General features: G+C 47.2%; 1 protein-coding gene across 1 annotated transcript in view; it reads right to left on the reverse strand.

Annotated features, from left to right (window-relative positions):
- PLXNA4 (plexin A4) overlaps positions 1–20,947 on the reverse strand; it is a 618,767-nt gene that overhangs the window by 529,445 nt on the left and 68,375 nt on the right. The window contains exon 3 of the mRNA XM_083401717.1: positions 16,491–16,673. Coding sequence (XP_083257843.1) covers positions 16,491–16,673 — 183 coding nt within the window. The remainder of the gene's footprint in view (positions 1–16,490; positions 16,674–20,947) is intronic.

Genomic DNA, 20,947 nt, shown 5'->3' on the forward strand with positions numbered 1-20,947 from the left:
GGGGGCTGCAGGGGGGGGCCGGCCGCACCAGGCGCAACATCTGGGGGTTAGGGTTAGGAGGCACAAATCCACGGGTTAGGGGGCGCAAATTACTTGCCTTGCCCCGGGTGCTGACAACCCACGCAACGCCACTGGAAGTAGTATCTTCTCTTCTGTGGTCTCCTCTGTTGTGCATCCTTCCTCTGCGTCCCGGCCTTTCTTGGAGTGCTAGCCATGCTTCCCCCTCCCTCTCCCTCCTTGCACTGCGATCCCCTACAGGCTTACTCAGGAACAAGCATTAACAGAAACCCCCTTCTCCTGCTGCTGCCCTGCCTGCCTGTCTGGGCGTCTCCTGCTCAGGAATCATCTGGCGGCCACCCATCCGTGCCGCGGCACGCCCAGTCAGCAGGTCCAGGGCAGAGCACACAATGAGCGAGCAGGAGGCCAACGACAAGCTGGCCATCAAGCTGAGCCGCCGCTTGCAAGTTGAGGAGCACAATGGCAAAGCCAAGCAGCAGCCGCAGCCGCCCAAGCACCATCCAGAGGTCGAGCCCAAGCCGACGGCCTTGGACAGCGGCGCCGACGGGAGCTGAGCGCCAAGTCATAGTGGCGCACTGAGCTCAACCGCCCCATGCAGCTCTCGCCCAGCGGCGGTGCCCAGCACCACGCCTCCACCCCCTACACCGAGTCCCCATATGATGTGTCTTGTGCGCAACACATCATATGGGGACTTCCAGCGAGGCAAAATGGCGGGTGCCACGACAGCGGGCAGCTCCTGAAGCCAGCCAGAGCCAACTGCGCTACCAGGCTGGCTCTGGGCTGCTGAGGCTGCTGCTGCCACGTTTCCCGGGGACATTAGATGAAATCCGGGGACATTCCAGGGATGGAATTTGTCCGGGGACAAATTTGCAAATCCAGGGACTGACCCCGGGAAACGGGGACATCTGGTAACCCTACTATAGGTGCCTATTCAACTCATTATAACAGCAGTGGACACTCTTCAGTGTGTGCTTTCTCCATAATAATAATAATATAATAATAATTTATTATTTGTACCCCGCCCATCTGGCTGGGTTTCCCTAGCCACTCTGGGCGGCTTCCAACAAAGATGAAAAATACACTAAAATGTCACATATTAAAAACTTCCCTGAAAAGGGCTGCCTTCAGATGTCTTCTGAATGTCAGGTAGTTGTTTATCGCTTTGACATCTGAGGGGAGAGCGTTCCACAGGGCGGGCGCCACTACCGAGAAGGCCCTCTGCCTGGTTCCCTGTAACTTGGCCTCTCGCAGGGAGGGAACCGCCAGAAGGCCCTCAGAGCTGGACCTCAGTTCCGGGCAGAACGATGGGGGTGGAGACGCTCCTTCAGATATACTGAAGAATGGTGAGAGGGTACAGAGGAGAGGGCTTTTTTGGATGCACAGTTGGGCAGGGAATGCCCTCCCAGGGGAAGCCTGCTAAGTTGTAGCTCTGCCGAGATGTAAGAACATGGCTCCAGCTGACACCAATCTGCATTTTGACTTTTGACTTCTGCTTGCATGCCATGACTTTTTCTGCTTTGCTGAGCACAGAATCGTAGAGTTGGTAGGTGACTTCAAAGGCCATCAAGCCTAACTCCCTGCAATGCAGGAATCATAGCTATTTTTATTTTATTTTATTGAAAGTATTTCAACGGAACAAAGAAAATAAAAATAAAAAATGCATGAAGAGAAGAGGCAGGTATGTTATATCACTATATATCCCTACAATTCCAATTCCATATATGCTTTTCTAGTATATAGGTATATAAGTGTTTTTATTATCCAAATACATGTAAGAAATCACAGCTAAAGAATCCCTGAGAGATGCCCATCTGATTTTAGCAAACTGTTGTTCCGCAGGTTTCAATATGCGAACATTGATTTTTTTTAAACTGCTTTTTTTTTAGAGGGGGTATCAATACCCAGGCAGAACTGTGGGTAAAAAGGTAAAGGTAAAGGTACCCCTGCCCATACGGGCCAGTCTTGACAGACTCTAGGGTTGTGCGCCCATCTCACTTAAGAGGCCGGGGGCCAGCGCTGTCCGGAGACAAAGCTGCATCTGGCGAGCCAGCGCAGCACACGGAAACACCGTTTACCTTCCTGCCAGTAAGCGGTCCCTATTTATCTACTTGCACCTGGAGGTGCTTTCGAACTGCTAGGTTGGCAGGCGCTGGGACCGAGCAACGGGAGCGCACCCCGCCGCGGGGATTCGAACCGCTGACCTTTCGATCGGCAAGCCCTAGGCGCTGAGGCTTTTACCCACAGCGCCACCTGCGTCCCCTTCGCCACCCGCATCCCCTTACTGTGGGAATTGTGGGTATTGATATCAAATAACAGAATTTTTTTTAAAAAAATGTACTCCCATGTGGTCCACCCCAGCAAAGAAGTGAGCTGCTTATTCCACACTGCAGCGTTATTTGTTTATTTCTGTTTATTTCAATTATTTGTAGAGTGCTTGGATCACAGTAGGGCCCAGACAGTCATCAAGGGCAGCCCAACCGTGAAGTTGGAAAGGTCTGAATGAGGGCTTATCCACACATACCTTTCCTTCTACGCTTTCCAGGCACAGTCCACGATTTAAAGCTCCGTGTCTGAGCATCCTTTCTTTTCCTCCAGAGCTTTCCCCATGAAACCCCCCACTTCATAGCTCAATCGGAACAAAGTCAACCTGCAGAAAACCCTAATAGCTGTTTGCTCCAATGAAGCTCTAAAGAGCAGATTTTTGCAAGAAAAGCTCTGGAGAGAGAAAAAGGTAGGCATTTGGACACAGAGCTTTAAAGCGTGGACCTGTGCCTCAAAAGAACATGGCAAAAGATATGTGCGGCTAAACCCTGACTTGAAATATCATGCTTTAGAAGGATCTTCCTTTATAGCTTGCTTGCTTCCTCTGGTACCCAAGAAAAGTGTCATGAGACAAAGGTTCTTGAAAGCAGAAGAAGCAGCAAGGCCTACAAGGCCTACACAATCATTCAAGCCTAAGCCTGCCAACTGCTGTTATCAGCAAACTGCTAAGTCACTGTGACTCATGACTTATCTTGGGTGATGACTCGTTCTCCCTATAAAAGTAGCCAGTCTCTCTATGGGCCTCAGTCACAGAGACTGTGTATGGATTCTGTATGGAGTAGTCTGTGGAATAGTGTTGTTGTTGTTGTTGCTATGTAAAGCTAAGGCAGACAGAGTGGCTCCAGGACTCTAGTAAATCAATAATAATAATAATAATAATAATAATAATAATAATAAAAAATTTGTATTTATATCTCGCCCTCCCCAGCCAAAGCCGGGCTCAGAGCGGCTAACAACAGTAAAAATAGCACAGTTTACGTAAAATCACAATCAATTAATTGAAATACATTCTAAAATCAATTCATTCAGTAACTAAGACTATGCCTCTGTAAAGTGTCAGATAGCTGCTATGAGCACTCTGTGTATGCTCTTTAACTATGCTGTTTCTGAACAAGTTTATTTCCTTCAGTAAAGTTTATTTCTGTTTATAAAGAAGACCCTGTGTTGATTATTTCACCGCTGTGCAACAAAAAGATGGTCCAGTTCTATGCTTCCTCTGGCTTTCTGCATCACAGAAAACTTGAGGTCGCTTGTCTCCCAACACCACCACCACCACAAGCAAACGCAAATTTAACACCAGTGTCTACTGCCTTTCCCTTAAAGGTAAAGGGTAAAGGACCCCTGACTGTTAGGTCCAGTCGGGACAACTCTGGGGTTGTGGCGCTCATCTCGCTTTACTGGCCGAGGGAGCTGACATACAGCTTCCGGGTCATGTGGCCAGCATGACTAAGCCGCTTCTGGCAAACAAGAGCAGCGTATGGAAATGCCGTTTACCTTCCCGCCGGAGTGGTACCTATTTATCTACTTGCACTTTGATGTGATTTTGAACTGCTAGGTGGGCAGGAGCAGGGTCCGAGCAACGGGAGCTCACCCCGTCGCGGGGATTCGAACCGCCGACCTTCTGATTGGCAAGCCCTAGGTTTAGACCACAGCGCCACCCTTGCCTTTCCCTTACAAACCCACAAAAAGCAGTGATGGAACTGATGCCAAGATCTCTGTCCAACTGCCTGCTCCTGAATGCATCCGGGATCAAGAGCCAGGTCATTAAAAGATGAAACACAGGAGAGAGAAAAAACAATAATAGAAAAACCCAAAGATGATGGAGGAGGGAATCATGGGACCAAAGATTGCTGACAGATGGGTGAGGAGCTCAGCTCCTGAAGGAAGAAAGAGATGGGTTTGCACTGTCTTATCACAGACCGGCTGCTATTCCAACAAGCTCCCTGATAACATAGAGAGCTTAATCAAATATGCAAATGAGGTCCTATCTGGAGAACGATGGAACGGAAAATAAATGCAGAGATTGTGCTTTTGAAGGCGCAAGAGAGGGGTGGAAGGTTTCCCCCACCCCTGTCTCATTCTGACAAAATTTGTTTTCAAAAGATTAAATGAAAGCAAAACTAATTAGGAGAATCACCCATAAGCCGGCTGCCTCTAAGTGGGGTCAGAAGGCGAGAGGCGCAGGAATGAAAGGCAAATGCAAAAGGCGCTGAAAATAGCGGAAGAAATTGAAGCAGAAGGGGGTGGGAAGGGGGCGACACGCCACCAAATGCAAGATGAGAGTCGAGGGTTAGGGTTAGGCCGTTCATTGGGCGTGAATCGAGAGTTGGGCTGATTGAAAACATCCTAACTTTGCCATCCATTTGAAGGAAGGCTAGAGAACCAGTGGCTTATGGCCTCCTTATATGGGGAAAGGAAGAGAGTCATTTATCTGAGCAATAAGTACAGTGGTACCTCTGGTTACATACTTAATTCGTTCCGGAGGTCCGTTCTTAACCTGAAACTGTTCTTAACCTGAAGACCACTTTAGCTAATGGGGCCTCCGGCTGCCACCGCGCTGCCAGAGCACGATTTCTGTTCTCTTCCTGAAGCAAAGTTCTTAACTGAAGCACTATTTCTGGGTTAGCGGAGTCTGCAACCTGAAGCATATGTATCCCGAGGTATGAAGAAATCTGCCTTGCACTGAGTTAGACCGTTGGCTTTCTAGCTTTGTACAGCCTGCAGTGGCTCTTGAGTGCTTCAGACAAGAGTCTGTACCATAGCTGTCAACTTTCAGATTTGAAAATAAGGGATCAGCAGCCTCACCTGTCCCGGGGACAGTCTACGGGATATCTAACAATCCAGGATAGCAGCGGGAAACGGCGCTGGAATAAGGGAATTTCCCACAAAAAGGGGGAAGGTTGACAGCTATGGTCTGTCCCCTGGAGAGGCCACCAGGGATTGAACCTAGAAACTTCTTGCAAGCAGAGTGGCTGCTCCACCACTGAGCTACAGCGGGGCTCTTCCTCTCCATACCAAATAGCCGTTGAAGCCATTTCTCATGCAGTCACAAGGACCAAAGGTATGGGCACACAAAGATCCCTGTAGCACTTTTTAAATCAGCTCCAAGCAGAAAGCTCTCGAGCTTTTCAGGGCAGGGAAATGAAAGCGCTTCTTCATATGGCACCTAGTTAAACTGTAGAACGGGCTCCCACATGCGGCAGTGGTGGCCACCAACCTGTTGTTGTTGTTGTTTAGTCGTTCAGTCGTGTCCGACTCTTCGTGACTCCATGGACCAGAGCACGCCAGAGCACCAACCTAAATGGCTTTAAAAGAGGATTAGACGGATTCATGGATAAGAGGGCTATCGATGGCTACTAGGCAGAGTAGCTGTGCTCTTGTCTCCACACTTGGAAGCAGCAATGGGTACTAGATGCTGGAAACCACATGGGGGAAGAGTGTTCTTGCTCTTGAACCCTGCTTAGAACCATAGAATCATAGAATCATAGAGTTGGAAGAGACCACAAGGGCCATCGAGTCCAACCCGCTGCCAAGCAGGAAACACCATCAGAGCACTCCTGACATATGGCTGTCAAGCCTCTGCTTAAAGACCTCCAAAGAAGGACTTTGGGCTTTCTGACCCACAGGGATCTGGTTGGCCACTGTGAGAGGGCCTCTCCTCCCGGAGGGGAGGGGTTGTGAGTGGGAGCAGCTTCCCTCTGGGGTAAGGAGGCGTACTCCGCTCCCTGCTCCTGATTGCTTCTGCTGCCGCGGCCAAGCCTTCCAGCCGACCAATACGGCCGCTGGTGGGCAGGGCTAGCCTCATTTAAACAGCCACAACACAATCTGCTCCCAGTCTGTTCCTGCTCATGGTTAGGCATTGGAATATGTGTGCTGTGTTGGAGGATTGGGTATGCGCCATCATCTACCCCTCCTCTTTTAGGTATTCCGTTAAAGGAATCCGGCGGTCGTGGATCCTCTCCGATGCCCTGCTGGTGGCTAGGGCCATGGCACGACCCCCGGAGACGTCATGGGGGAGCTTCCAGTTGTATTTGCATCAACAAGCTCCTCCCATTGGTTGTTAACCCTGATATGACTCCCGGCTGTGCGGGGTGGAGTCTGGTATTACTAACCAGTGCCTAAGCCAATATTACTCACATGCTGTAACCAATAAAAGTTGTGGCCTAATTTTGCCCATTAACCTAAAATAATGTGTCTTTGTGTCTTATTATACTCCTACGCGGGTGGCGGGTCCTTGACTCACAACAGGATGCTTGAATAGATGGGCTGTTTGTCTGATGCAGCAGGCTCTTGCAGTGTTCTTATGTACAGAATTGGCTGCCATCAGGGTATTGTCTGAGAGGGGGGAAATGGGGGGACAGGCTATGTAGGAAAAAGCAGGAGAGGATGGGAAAGTAATGCAACTCCAAGGCACAACTCCTTTTGCTCTAACTGACACACACACACACACACACACACACACCATTTCATATACCATTGTGGTAGACCTGCATTTCACAGAGACATGAATCACAGAATTCTGGAATTGGAAGGGATCCCTGAGGGTCATCTAGTCCAACCCCCTGCAATGCAGGAATCTCAAGTAAAGCATCCATGGCAGGTGGCCATCCCACCTCTGTTTAAAAACCTTGAAGAAAGCAGAGCGCACAACCTTCCAAGGGATACCGTTCCACTGTCAAACAGCGCTTATTGTCAGAAAGTTCTTCCTGGTTTTTCGTTGGAATCTCTTCGCTTGTAACTTGAAGCCACTGGTTCGAGTCCCACCCTCCAGAGCAGGAGAAAACAAGCTGGTTCCATCCTCCACGTGACAGCCTTTGAGATATTGGAATATGGCTATCATATCTCCTTTCAGTCTTCTCTCCGTGCTTGCAACTCCATACTAGCTATGAATGGCTAGTAAGCACCATTCAATTATGCATATCTTAGGAATCAAGGTGGATTTGATTTTTAAGCGGTGTGCAAAAATCCAGCCCTGAATTTCCATGCATCACCCCACTTTTCTGCACCATGGTCTCAGGAGCCCGTGTCAATTCTACTGTGCGAGATCCAGTCATCTATGCTCTCAGGAGCTGTGGGCAAGGAGCTGAAAGTGGGATTTCCACCCTGCTTCGAGCTTGTGTTAATTCAGTCTTATTTTGACTGCTCAGATCTTTACAGCTGTTTGTTGTTGTGGGTAGCAAGGAAAGGGAAATGGACTTGTTTATTTCAAAACACATTCTCGGAGGAAAACACAGCCAAGGAACGAGCAGGACTGTCGTCATGTGTGGGCTTGGATAATTGGGCAGGATGCGTGCAGAATACCAAAGCAGCTTGATGGACAGGGAGACAGTTTTTTGTTTTTCCTATCAAAGTATTGTTCTGAGGAGGAGAAATCCCTAGGCTTTATCTTTATGCCAGGAACTAAGTCCACTTAACTGTGGCCAAGAAAGGGAACTGTCTTGAGAGATGAGACCAAGAGTGCCATTCAGACTAGCATGCCATCTTCAGTAGCAGCTATAGCCACACGACTCTGAGCAAAGTCAGCCGCATTATCAGGTACTCAGAGGCATACTGACTCTGAGCACACTGATTGGTTAACAGCCACCGAAAGGCCTGTTCCTCATTATTTTTCATATCTAAACTACTGTTCCTGATCATGTTTTATGGTGAGGAAATGCACAGGGTAATTGTGCACTGAGCTAAGAATGCATAACTGCTTTGCAGATTTGCTTCCTACAAAACACGATTAGGCCCTGTAGCTTAAATATGACAGTAATGGGGAACAGGGCCTCTTTTATTTGGCCTGAGCTAGCCTGTTTCAATAGAATTCTAATATCTTGAGTGAGAAAGAGAATCATTTCTCTTTCTCCCTTTCCTTGCCCCATCTGTAATTTTGAAAACTATCATGTCCTCATTCCAAGCCCGTCATCTTTGTTCTAAATTAATCTCTCTTCTCCTTGCCATCTCCGCCTTCCTTTTTTTAATGGGGCTGGACTCTTGCGCTTTATCCGATGTTCTGATTTTAGAGGCATCTCAGCGTGTCATTGGAGATGCGGATCTTGTGACCATGGAATGAGATTTGCAAATGGAAGATCTAATCCCCTCCAGATCCAATCTCTACTTCAAAGACTGGCAGCACTTGACTGCCGGTCGTGTTTCGTCAGCGGTGCTGTGCTGTGCATTTTTATTTGGCCAAAGAACAAGCTTCAGAGCAAGAGGGAGAACGTTCTTGTTGGAGCATCGTCCGGGAAGGAGATGAGGGGAGCCATGCCATTGTGCACTGCAGCGTCACTGCAGAAGCACGTTGGGAAATGTTCAGCTCAGTGGTGTCTTGTGATAGGCAGGGGCTGTGGATTCCCCACAAAGTCCTTAATGCCAGCATCATGAGGACCAAAAATGAGGTGACAGCAGCAGACCTTTTCCTTCAAAGGGCAGAGGAAGGAAGCCAAGGTGAGCAAGGGTATGGAAACCTAGCCTTATGAAGAACAGTTGAGGGAACTGGGTATGTTTAGCCTGGGGGAAAAGGAGACTGAAACATGGGCATCTTCAAATATCTAAAGGGCTGTCGCATGGAAGATGGAGCAAGCTTGTTTTCTCCGGCTCTAGAGGGTGGGACTCGAAGCAATGGCTTCAAGTTGCAGGAAAGCAGAATCCGACTTGAACATCAGGAAGAACTTTCTGACAGTAAGAGCTGTTTGACAGTGGAGCGGACTCCCTCCGGAGGTTGTGGACTCCTTCCTTGGATGTTTTTAAGCAGATGTGGGATGGCCATCTGTCATGGATGCTTCAGTTGAGATTCCTGCATTGCAGCAGAGGGTTGGACTGGATGAACTTTGGGGTCCCTTCCAACTCTCTGATTATATGATTTGCCCAGGAGAAGTTGGAATGTTTAACCTTTCCCTGCCTAGCCATTTCCCCTTCTGAACATTCTCTCATCCATCACTATTTCACCAGTTGAGTTGCCAGTATGTCTTTCCTTGTAAAGCAGGGAGAAGCTGTTGAGGGGAAAGTTACAGAGAAGACGCAGTGGGCTGGAGAAAAAATGAATGGTCTATCCTGCATGGTCACTCCTGCAAATGTTCCAGATGCCACTTCTCATCAGCAGGCAATATGGAGTAGTCAGGAATCTCTCATCTGCTGTTAAACACCTGGTTCCATTCCATAGCAACAGAAGCCCATGCTCCTGGCCTATGAAATAATCTCAGGTCAGAAAGAGCAGGGCAGCATCTTCGCTGTGGACAGGACAGAGAAAACTGTTCAGTTCACATACGAAGTCAAGTCTATTCTCAAAACAATATATGAACCAAAATGCTGCCATTCCTCTGGATTTTGTCAGGCGGTTCTCCAGCCAAAATATGTATACATGTGTTATACAGTGGTACCCCGCAAGACGAATGCCTCGGAAGACGAAAAACTCGCTAGACGAAAGGGTTTTTCGTTTTCTGAGGTGCTTCGCAAGACGGATTTCCCTAAGGGCTTGCTTCGCTAGACGAAATGGCCCTGCCTCTTGTGTCATGGCGACGGTCACTGTATGCACGCACGGTCGCTTCCCCGCTCCTCCGGCTCCCTCCCACCTTCCGGCTGACGGTTAGTGCCTCGCGCCACTGCCCATCCCCCTCGCGCACTCCCCTCAGAGAGCCGTTGCTGCCAGCAGCCAGCGTTGCAGCCGGAGTCGCGCTCCTGAGCCCCGCCGCCCTCCGGCAGCCATGTCGTACGGTGGCCACAACGCGTGGGTGAGTCTGAGGTACCGGCTGCGGCAGCTGTCCTGCTTCTCCCCACCCCTCCCCGCTGTTGTCAGTGTTTAAATGCAGTGGTGCTTCGCAAGACGAAAAAACTCGCATAACGAAAAAACGAATTAATTTCGTCTTGCGAGGCACCACTGTATTAAGGGAAATCCATTGCCCAAATGTGTGTATTAAAAATGTGTATATGAAAAATGCATCAAAGGGTGTGCATTAGGAGAAATTTGCATTAAAATGCAGGGGAGAAATCAGCAGGGTGTTTTTTTAAGCAAATCACAAACCGGTGTGGAAATGTAGAGAACTGAAGACTGGGAACATGAAAAAGGAGGAGAAACAGGAATCAGCAGATTTGCCCATCCCTAACTGCTAACTAATGACTTTACAGAGGTGTAGCAGTTGTGTCCCATCCTACAAACTTCCTTGACAATGGGTGAGAATCATTTTGCTCCCTTCTTCGCAGGGCTCTGGCACTTTGTCAATGTAATTGCAATCCAAAGAAGGAAACACTCTCACACCAAACCTTGCACCTCTTGGCCATCAGTAACAGAGTCTAATGGATGTTTCCCATTGATTTATAGGAGCTGAACACCCCAAGCAGCACTTTTATGCAGGTTCGCATTGCTAATACAAACTCTACACTAAGCTTTTTTCAAGTCATCTCCGCGGAGTGTGCCCTAATGGTCAGGCAGGATAATTCATTATCGGCACGTCTTACAAGTTGTCATCTCAACCATCACATAGAAGCTTCTTCTTCTGCGGTGCAACTGGCAGCTCTATGGCTCCATATATCAATATTGCATGACAGTCCAAGGCAGGGTGGAGGGAGAACTCCTTGATGACAAATATTCCAAAGCCAACTGGAACAGGAGGGAGGTAATTACTAGGAATGGGATTTGCCCTGGACACTACCCATCTATATATATCATAGGCAAGGTGCCACAATATCTTTAACAACCACAGGTGTCCAAGACACCTCATAGCATTGCATCGGAAGGTAAACTCACAGATGATAGATGTTCACTCCAAACTTTTAAGACAGCGTTGAAACCTAACAAGTCCTTTGCCCTGCAGTATTTCACATTTCCTCTTGGAAATCCCACTCCATCCTACGTCTCGTTCTCCTCTGTTCTATCTGTCTTTCCCCTTTTCCTTTGTCGTCTTGGTTACGTGGCCAGGCTCCTGATATGCTGCTCATTTTCATTTTAATAATACACTCTTGTAAAGCACAATATTTTACTTCAATTGCATGTGTCACTGGGAAAAAAATCCTTTGACGTGGATGACATTTGTATATCAACCAACTGGTGCTGCTTTATGATTCCAGGTACTTTGCAAGAGTTTCACGAATCGGATGTCTCGGAAGCCTGAAATATGATCTGTATCATCTTTTATATGAACGTATAAACAACAAACATCAATCAATTCTGAAACTGCATGAGGGAAAAGGAGGCGAGAAAAGTTTTCCTAACTGCTGTCTAAATTCCTTAGCAACAAGCCAGCAGGTAGAATGGACTCACATCACAAGGAAAACACATCACAAGAGGATGATGGTGGTGATGATTTATTCAGCACTTTAGAATGTCCAAGTGCCCATATCTTGTTGCAATTCTTACAAGAGCCCAGTAAGAAAGGCCAAGATTTCTGTCTCTACATTTGCTTGCCAAAGGCCACCTAATGAACTCATTCTCAGGCAAGATTCAACCATGGGTGTCCTACCAATGGTACCATGTGGTATGGGAAACAGCCTTACTAGAAAAATTAACCAATAAACTGAAACTGACACGGGGACAAATAGAAGAAGATGCCTTCACGCCGGTATGGCTCCCCTTTATCACATACACAGCCCAACAAGACAACAACAAGAATCCACCAACAGCATATGAATCAATATGGCTAACCTGATTCAAAAACACCTGTCAGGGAACTGCCATCAGTGCCGGAGGGAGAGAGCAAAATCCAGAGGGATTCCGGAGAGCATCCCGGGATTGGGAGAGGCAGCCCATCTTCTGGGGAAGAGAATCAGCGTAGCACCAGTGGAGAAGGGGGGCAGATGGGGGAAGCGGCGAGGCGGTCCCATGACTCCTTGCTGGGGACCAGCGGGGAGAGTAGAGGTCCTCCGCTGCCTACGCCCTCCTTGCGCAGAAGGCTTTCGCACAGAGAAAGTAGGAGAAGACTAGGCGTCAAAGAGCTTCTTTGCTGGAAGAAGTTTAAGAAACGCCCACTGACGGATTCTGCCAACGATTGAGACAGCCACGGGTGAGTGGCTGTCCGGACAGAAAAGGTTCACTCAGGCAATCCAGGCAGGTGTTTGCACCGGCTTACGCACGAGCAACCCCTAGAACCACTACAACACCCATCCACCCCACTCACACATGACAACAAAGTTCACCACAGACAATCACAAACAAAGCAACCACACCCTAGGCCAACCCCAACTTCTCTCACCACCAAAGGAACACAAGCAAATAGCAAGGAGAAGACGCACAAACGATGCTGACACAAAACCCCACACCTACATTAAGTAAAATAGAAACATTGCCACCTGACGCCACCCACCATGGCCCCCTCCACCTCTTCCCCCATTTTCTTCCTAATGTAACACTAATGTCTCATTAAATGAAACTGACCTGTAGAAAATGTAACTTGAAAAAAGAGACATTGCACATACAATGGATGCTTGGGTTGCGAACGTGATCCGTGCGGTATGCACATTCACAACCCGCAGCGTTCGCAACCTGCAACGGCGCATCTGTGTATGCGCAGGTTGTGATTTGGTCTTCTGCGTATGTGCAAAGTGTGATTTAGTGCTTCTGCGCATGCGAGACCACCAAAACCCGGACGTAACCCGTTACGGTACTTCCGGGTTTTGGCGGGTCCGTAACCCAAAAATAAACCACATCCCTGCATTGCAAGAGCTTGAACTAGATGGCCCTCAAGGTCGCTTCCAGCTCTACAATTCTGTGATTCTATGATCTATATGCCGCCTTTCAGCCCAAAAGGCTCCCAAGGCACCTCTCAAGAATAAACAATTACGTAAAGGTAAAGGTAAGGTAAAGGTAAAGGGACCCCTGACCATTAGGTCCAGTCGTGACCGACTCTGGGGTTGTGGCGCTCGTCTCGCTTTATTGGCCAAGGGAGCCAGCGTACAGCTTCCGGGTCATGTGGCCAGCATGACTAAGCCACTTCTGGCGAACCAGAGCACAAAAACACCGTTTACCTTCCCGCCAGAGCGGTACCTATTTATCTACTTGCACTTTGATGTGCTTTCGAACTGCTAGGTTGGCAGGAGCAGGGACTGAGCACCGGGAGCTCACCCTATCGCGGGGATTCGAACCGCCGACCTTCTGATCGGCAAGTCCTAGGCTCTGTGGTTTAACCCACAGCGCCACCCGCATCCCTAAAACAGATACATAAAAATACTATAATGTGAACATGAACAACGCAAGTGATAGAAATCCAAAACATTTCCTGCACTCGTTCCAGCAAAGTCTGTATTAATATTATTTTTGCTTCATCCTTCTTAGGCAACAACTAATATAACCCCACCGCAAAGTATTTCGGCTCCCTCTACACATCAAATGTGGATGCCAATTTGATGGTCTTATGTCTGGAATAGCAATGAGCACAGCTAGGAGGTCTTTTTTCCTTTTCTTTTTACACCTTCGTGCTGCGAAAGGGCTGCAGCTTGATTGGGAAGAGGGCGGAGAGGAAGAAAAAAGCTTCAAAACCAGAAAGGACCCCTTCATCCTTTTTATTATTACTTTATCAGAGACAGAAGACAAGCACGGAGACCAAAACTTTCAGATCTGTCAGAAGCATCTGTGTGGAATTATTTGTTGCTTATAACACTGACCCCCCCATGCAGTCCCTACAAGCAAAAGCCCCTATATATGAAGGGGAAATAGAAAGGCATACAGTGCTTTTAATGCTGAGCAAAAAAGATGGGGTGGGGGTGTCAGAGGGAGAAACAAGCAAACCACTACTGACTCCAAAATTCAGAGAAAATGAATAGAAACAGAATCTAACAGGGCTGACATCTCAATGTTACACAAGCGCATTTTCCATGCTACCATGGAATTGGGGTTTTCAGTCATAAAATGAAAAGACAAAACTCCCAGTTCTAACCCACGATAACCCATAATCTAAGCCGGGGTGGACAACCTGCCTTGACCTCCAGATATTGATGGATTCCAACTTCCCTCTGCCCCAGCCAACACAGCCAATGGTCAAAGATGATGGAAGTTGTAGTCCAACAATAGGACCACAGGTCACCTGCCCTTGCTCTAAAGCCCTCCTCAACCTGTCTTCACCTTCCACACCTAGAGAGGCATGTACAAAAATGAAGGCTCTTGTGTGCAGGACTCTCTGCCTTTAAATAGCCTCCTGGCCTATTCTCTCTCCCACTTTAAGAAAGTATTAAAAAGGCATTGTTTTATCATTTGCTTTCTCGCTTGATTTGGCATTGCCCCCTATTTCCAGGTTAACTTCTGCATTCTTTTTGCTCTTTTTGCACTCTGTCACTCTCTCACAAAATAGGCAAATCCCCCCCCCTCCCAATCTCTCCAACTCCCTTGTCCTTTTGCATCAGTCTTTTTTTCTTCTTCATTGTGAGCCTGAGTGTAGGGATATCATGAGTTGCATCCAACTAAGTTCTACTCAGAGAAGACCCATTGAAATGAATGAACCTAAGTTAGTCATGTTCATTAGCAACTTCAAAGATTAAGACTGGCACAGGATACATAAACACACCACATACACAATAAATGAATAAAAGGAGATTCACCATATTTAAGCTAAGAACTTGCTGGCTTTGACATGCATTACCTAATTCATAGAAGGCCTTTTTAGTTTTCTTTTCTTTTTAACAGTAACCACAGTGAGCTGATCAGCGATAATGAGTTTTAACCTCATGCAACTTGCAACTTAGAGCGGCCAGTTGCTCCTCCCCTGCCCCTCATTAAATGGTACCACCGCTGCTGACATCACCATCCTGAGGACCAAAACCCAGGAAGGGTCAAGTCAATCACTAGGAGCAGTGTAGAAATGCAGTATTGCTCGTGGAGAGCAGCGACATCATGAATATGGATTTCAGACTTTATGTCATGCTTGGGGGAAATAATCCGATCTAAAGTCCAAATGATCTCTATCCAAGGAGAAGGTTCATTCTACAGTTCCTTTTTTTAAAAACTGTTTTAAGGAAAAGACAGCCATTTAACCATTCATCACTAGAAAATTTCAACATTCAAAAAGACCCAGTAAGTTAGCAAAGGTACAACATTCCACAAGAAGGCAAGTATCTCCTCTTCCGAGAACAGAATACGTGCGTAGACAGTTAAACCACCAGGCAGAACATACCAAGCCAATCTCTCTCCACTGGAAGGTCACCTCCAATGGATCTTGAGAGACAATCAAAACAGCTGCCAAAAACTCAGAGTTAAATGCCTCCTTCAGCCTTTGCTTTGGCTCCAGAATACAAATACTGATGGCCCCACATGATAAATTGGAATTGATGTAATAGAGGAAAGCCGCAGCAAAGACAAGGGTGAGCTTCCCATTCTCTTGGATGGTGCCCAAGGGAGATCAGACCCTGAGGAAAGGACGCCTATTTATATCCAGTCCCTGGTGGCAACCCAGTAAATACAATCAACAAAGAGTTCTGTGACACTTCCAAGACTAACAAATTTATCGAGGCATAAAACTTTTGTAGGACAGAGTATGTGTTCTACTCTGAGGCTCTGGCCCAGAACAGCTTGTGCTAAAATCAATTTGTTAAGAAGCCTTTAAGGTGCCACAGAACTCACAATTTTTATTTTTGCTGCAAAGGATTAATATAATCACCCCTCTGGAATTTGTCACTGGTCAACAGAACACTTAACGTGACTTCCTTTTCATACATTGGAAGGAATGGGAATAAAGACTACTTTCCACAAAGCCACCAGTAACTTCTGCGACGGATTAAACTCAGCCATTCCACCACATCATGCAATACACAAGCTGGCTTTAAGAAATCATCTTTATCGTACTTCCAAATGCTAATGGACATCCTAGGGGAGTAACCTTCAGCTTTTCCAAGCCGAGGAACCACCTTTAACATGCATTTGGTGAGACATTTCTTAATTTTCTTTTACCATATTGGTATGGCGATAGTCCTGCTGATGTGATCTTAGATCAGGTTGTAACCTAGTCGTGATCCCTGATCCGCGAACTGGTGACCTGTTGTCCTAAGATACATTCCACTCAACAGATTGCTGAATTGTTGTGCTAATTTGCTTTGGCTTAGGCCTGTTCCCAGATAACTGCTCTCTCTTCGTTCACACAGGCCAAACTCTGGCAGAAATAGCCCTCAGATAACATAAACCTACGCATCCATACCATTTCACAAGTCTTCTTTGCTACGGACCACATCAAGTTAGGAAAAGCAAGGCCTACCTTTTTCAGCTTGCCACTCTTGGTGCCCACGAAAGCCAGGGAATGGTTCTTATAGACATAAGCAATGACGGACGTCATCCTGTCCTTGTCTTCTGTTAAAACGGGGAGTCCTCGTACCATTTCGGATACTCCGAGTGGGGCATTCATATCCAGGCCACAGAAATTATCGTCAATTGTTAACAGCTGCAATGAAAGGGAGAGAGTGAGAGAGAATCTCTATTAAGGGGACAGGTTGGTCTGCTGTGGGAAGCAAAGAACCTTTCTAATTTCTCAAATATTTTGCAAGTGGGCAGTGAACAACAGGAATTGTTTTGATGGCCACAACTGAAGCTAGCCTTTCTCTAAAAGAGCACTGAGCAATACGGTGGTACCTATCAGAAAGGTAAGGTCTCAGTTTGTGGAATGCAGACGGCGCTGTGGGTTAAAACACAGAGCCTAGGACTTGCTGATCAGAAGGTTGGCGGTTCGAATCCCCGTGACGGGTTGAGCTCCCATTGCTCGGTCCCTGCTCCTGCCAACCTAGCAGTTCGAAAGCATGTCAAAGTGCAAGTAGATAAATAGGCACTGCTCTGGCAGGAAGGTAAACAGTGTTTCCGTGGATTGCTCTGGTTCACCAGAAGCGGCTTAGTCATGCTGGCCACATGACCCGGAAGCTGTACGCCGGCTCCCTCAGCCAATAAAGCGAGATGAACACCGCAACCCCAGAGTCGGCCACGACTGGACCTAATGGTCAGGGGTCCCTTTACCTTTATATATGTTGGAAGCTGCCCAGAGTGGCTAGAGCAACCCACTCAGATGGGGAGGGTATATTATTATTATTATTATTATTATTATTATTATTATTATTATTATGGTACCTTGGGTTACATATGCTTCAGGTTACATACACTTCAGGTTACAGACTCCGCTAACCCAGAAATGGTACCTTGGGTTAAGAACTTTGCTTCAGGATGAGAACAGAAATTGTGGGGGGGGCGGCACAGTGGCAGCAGGAGGCCCCATTAGCTAAAGTGGTGCTTCAGGTTAAGAACAGTTTCAGGTTAAGAATGGACCTCCGGAATGAATTAAGTATGTAACCAGAGGTACCACTGTATTATTATCCCTATTTTCATCGAGGGATGCTGCAGCTGTCAAGGGAGAAAGAGCAGAATGCTAGCTTTGCTCCTGGATCTGTGGTTCAACACAACCCCTGCAGCTCTGCATCCTGACATCGGCAGCTGAGTCCTCTTGCTGACATCACAGGGGATCTCTTGGCATGAGATGCCAGACAAGGATTAAAGCCATATCCTTTTTCCCTCCTCCTGATTCCGCATGCACTTGGAAGCAGATTGGCAGCACAGTGCGGAGTCCAGCTGCCAAAGAAGCCTGAGCCATTGCCTAGCAATGGCTGGAATGAGCCTCAACTGTCCTTTAAACATCTGCTTTAAAATGTACCTCTCCAGATAATTGCGATCACAGCCAAATCCACATTTTGGGAGAAGTCCTAGCTGAAGGATTAGCACCTCCTCCTGCCGTCCCTCCTCGCTTTCACTTTGGCAGTCCGTCTGCCCCTACGTCAGAGCTTAGCTAGGCCTCTTGGAAAGGGAGACCTATTACTGAATCCTACAAAAGCTCCTGCCTCGGGGACTGGGGCTGCCACTGGCCAGCTGTAAATCTGTGATCAGCTCGCTTTATTCCTTCGGTTACTTGGGGAACTATAATTCGCTCATTTGATCGCTGTGCTTCTTCCAACATCAAACATCGCCTTGCGGAGAATGAAAGAGGCAGGGTGGACTGTTGAGATCATCTATTAGTTCAACCTCTAGCCAATGTTGGTCCTACTCAAAGGAGACTCACTGAAATGAATACACATGTATTAAGGGGTTGTTGGGCTAGGTGACCCTCATAGTCCCTTCCAAATCTATGGTCCTGTGATTTTATGGCTCTAATTAGGTTTATTAATTCAGTTGCTCTACTCTGAGTAAAACGTGGTTGGATACAACCCTGGATCTACAATGCAGGATGCAGCTCACTCATAGAATCATAAAACTGCAGAGTTGGAAGGGACCACTACAGTCATCTAGTCCAACTCCCTGCCCTGCACACTAATTACAGAATTCTTCATTTGCCTGTGCAATTTCATTTTGTTAAGTATTTGCTGAGAATTTCATTGTGCAACTTTTCTTGTGTCCATCCTTTAAGTGGGGTGGACACAAGACTTTTTAAATACAGGCAGCAACCGTTTTAGGCGCAACTGCGCACGTGCGCATCGCACCAAACCCAAAAGTGACCCAAAAATGTCACAGAAACATCACTAAAAAGGGTGGGGGGGAATGGGGCACTGTGTTTTCAGGCTTCTTCAATTGTGCTTCAATTATATGCAATTTCGCGTAAATTGGGAGTTGGCAGTATACTACAGCCATACCTTGGGTTACGATGCTTCAGGTTGCGTTTTTTCGGGTTGCGGACCGCCAAAACCCAGAAGTACAGGAATGGGTTACTTCTGGGTTTTGGCGGTCGCGCATGCGCAGAAGCACTAAATTGCACTTCGCACATGTGCAGATGCACCGAATCGCAACTCGGGTTGCAGACGTGCATCCCGCACGGATCACGTTCGCAACCCAAGCGTCCACTGTACTGGGTGATTATTTTAGTGTTTTAGTTTACAGTGGTGCCTCGCAAGACGAAAATAATCCGTTCCACGAGTCTCTTCATCTTGTGGTTTTTTCCGTCTTGCGAAGCAAGCCCATTAGCGGATTAGCGCTATTAGCGCTATTAGCGGCTATTAGCGGCTATTAAAGGCTTAAGGGATTAGCGGATTAGCTGCTAAAAGGCTATTAGCGGCTATTAAAGGCTTAAGGGATTAGCGGATTAGCTGCTAAAAGGCTATTAGCGGCTATTAAAGGTTTAAGGGATTAGCGGATTAGCTGCTAAAAGGCTATTAGCGGCTTAGATCAGCTGTTAGGCGGCTTAGCCATCAGCTGTCAAGCGGCTTAGCTAACAGCTGTTAAGCGGCTTAGGGGCTTGGGAAAAAGGGGGGGAGGGAAAAAAAACCCAGGAATCGCAAAACATTTTCGTCTTGCGAAGCAAGCCCATAGCAAATTCGTTTTGCGAAGCACCTCCAAAACGGAAAACCCTTTCGTCTAGCGGGTTTTCCGTCTTGCGAGGCATTCGTCTTGCGGGGCACCACTGTATTGCTGTTTTTAAACTGGCTGCCACACTCTGCCTACAGAGAAATCACTGACAATTAATTTGGCAGTCACCCAATGCTTCCATCCTGCCAGCCCATGGAATCGTCAGGTGATCGCAAAGAGCCAATCCCACACTGCTGCCTCTTCCATAGCACCAAGGTCTGCACATTCTCTCAGTTTGGGCAGTTCATTGCTGAGAGAAGATGTTGTTGTGTTCCCATATGCTCCTGAGTTACTTCTCTGCCTACCCGCTCATCTTTTCACTCAGGGTACTTGCCAGCTCATCATGGAAAGGGCTCGGATCCTGGCACCCAACAGTTTGTTTATTTTAATAACATTTATTCAAAGGTTACACTACAACTTTGTCCACTGCCATAATATCACAGAATGATCACTCCAGTCTTCAGTCCCACATCACTGTCATTTTGGCTTGCTGAATATCCTCACCAGGAACCCAGCTCTCAATCAGGATGGCTAGACATTTTCAATCAATATTTCCCCTCCACAGACATGTCTGTGATGATGATGATGGCATTAAAATATCCTGTCTGTCCTTCTTCAATAAAAGAGAAAAAGGGAGACCAGATCATGTCAATGGTGGTTTTTTTGTGTTCTTTTTTGGAAATGCCTTTGATTAGTCACCGATGGTATGTGAGGCATTCTGATGTTATCAATTCAAGCCTCTGTTGGTACAGTGGCACCTCGGGTTAAGAATTCAATTCGTTCTGGAGGTCTGTTCTTAACCTGAAACTCTTCTTAACCTGAGGTACCACTTTAGCTAATGGGGCCTCCTGCTGCCGCCGCTGCACGATTTCTGTTCTCATCCTGAAGCAAAGTTCTTAACCTGAGGTACTATTTCTGGGTTAGCGGAGTCTGTAACCTGAAGCATATGTAACCTGAAGCGTATGTAACCCAAGGTATCACTGTATTCTAAAACGGCCTCGGCCCAGTATACCTGGGCCCAATACACCCCCATCGTTCTGCCCAGACACTAAGGTCCAGCTCCAAGGCCCTTCTAGCGGTTCCCTCCCTGTGAGAAGTGAGGTTACAGGGAGCCAGGCTGAGGGCCTTCTTGGTAGTAGTGCCGGCCCTTTGGAACGCCCTCCCACCAGATGTCAAAGAAATAAACAACTCCCTGACTTTTAGAAGACATCTGAAGGCAGCCCTGTTTAGGGAAATTTTTAATGTTTTATCGCTTTATTATTATTATTATTATTATTATTATTATTACTAATAATATTCTGTTGGGAGCTGCCCCGAGTGGCTGGGGAAACCCAGCCAGATGGG

Source organism: Podarcis tiliguerta (assembly GCF_965153285.1).
Source record: "Podarcis tiliguerta genome assembly, chromosome: 10".
Classification (NCBI taxonomy): domain Eukaryota; kingdom Metazoa; phylum Chordata; class Lepidosauria; order Squamata; family Lacertidae; genus Podarcis; species Podarcis tiliguerta.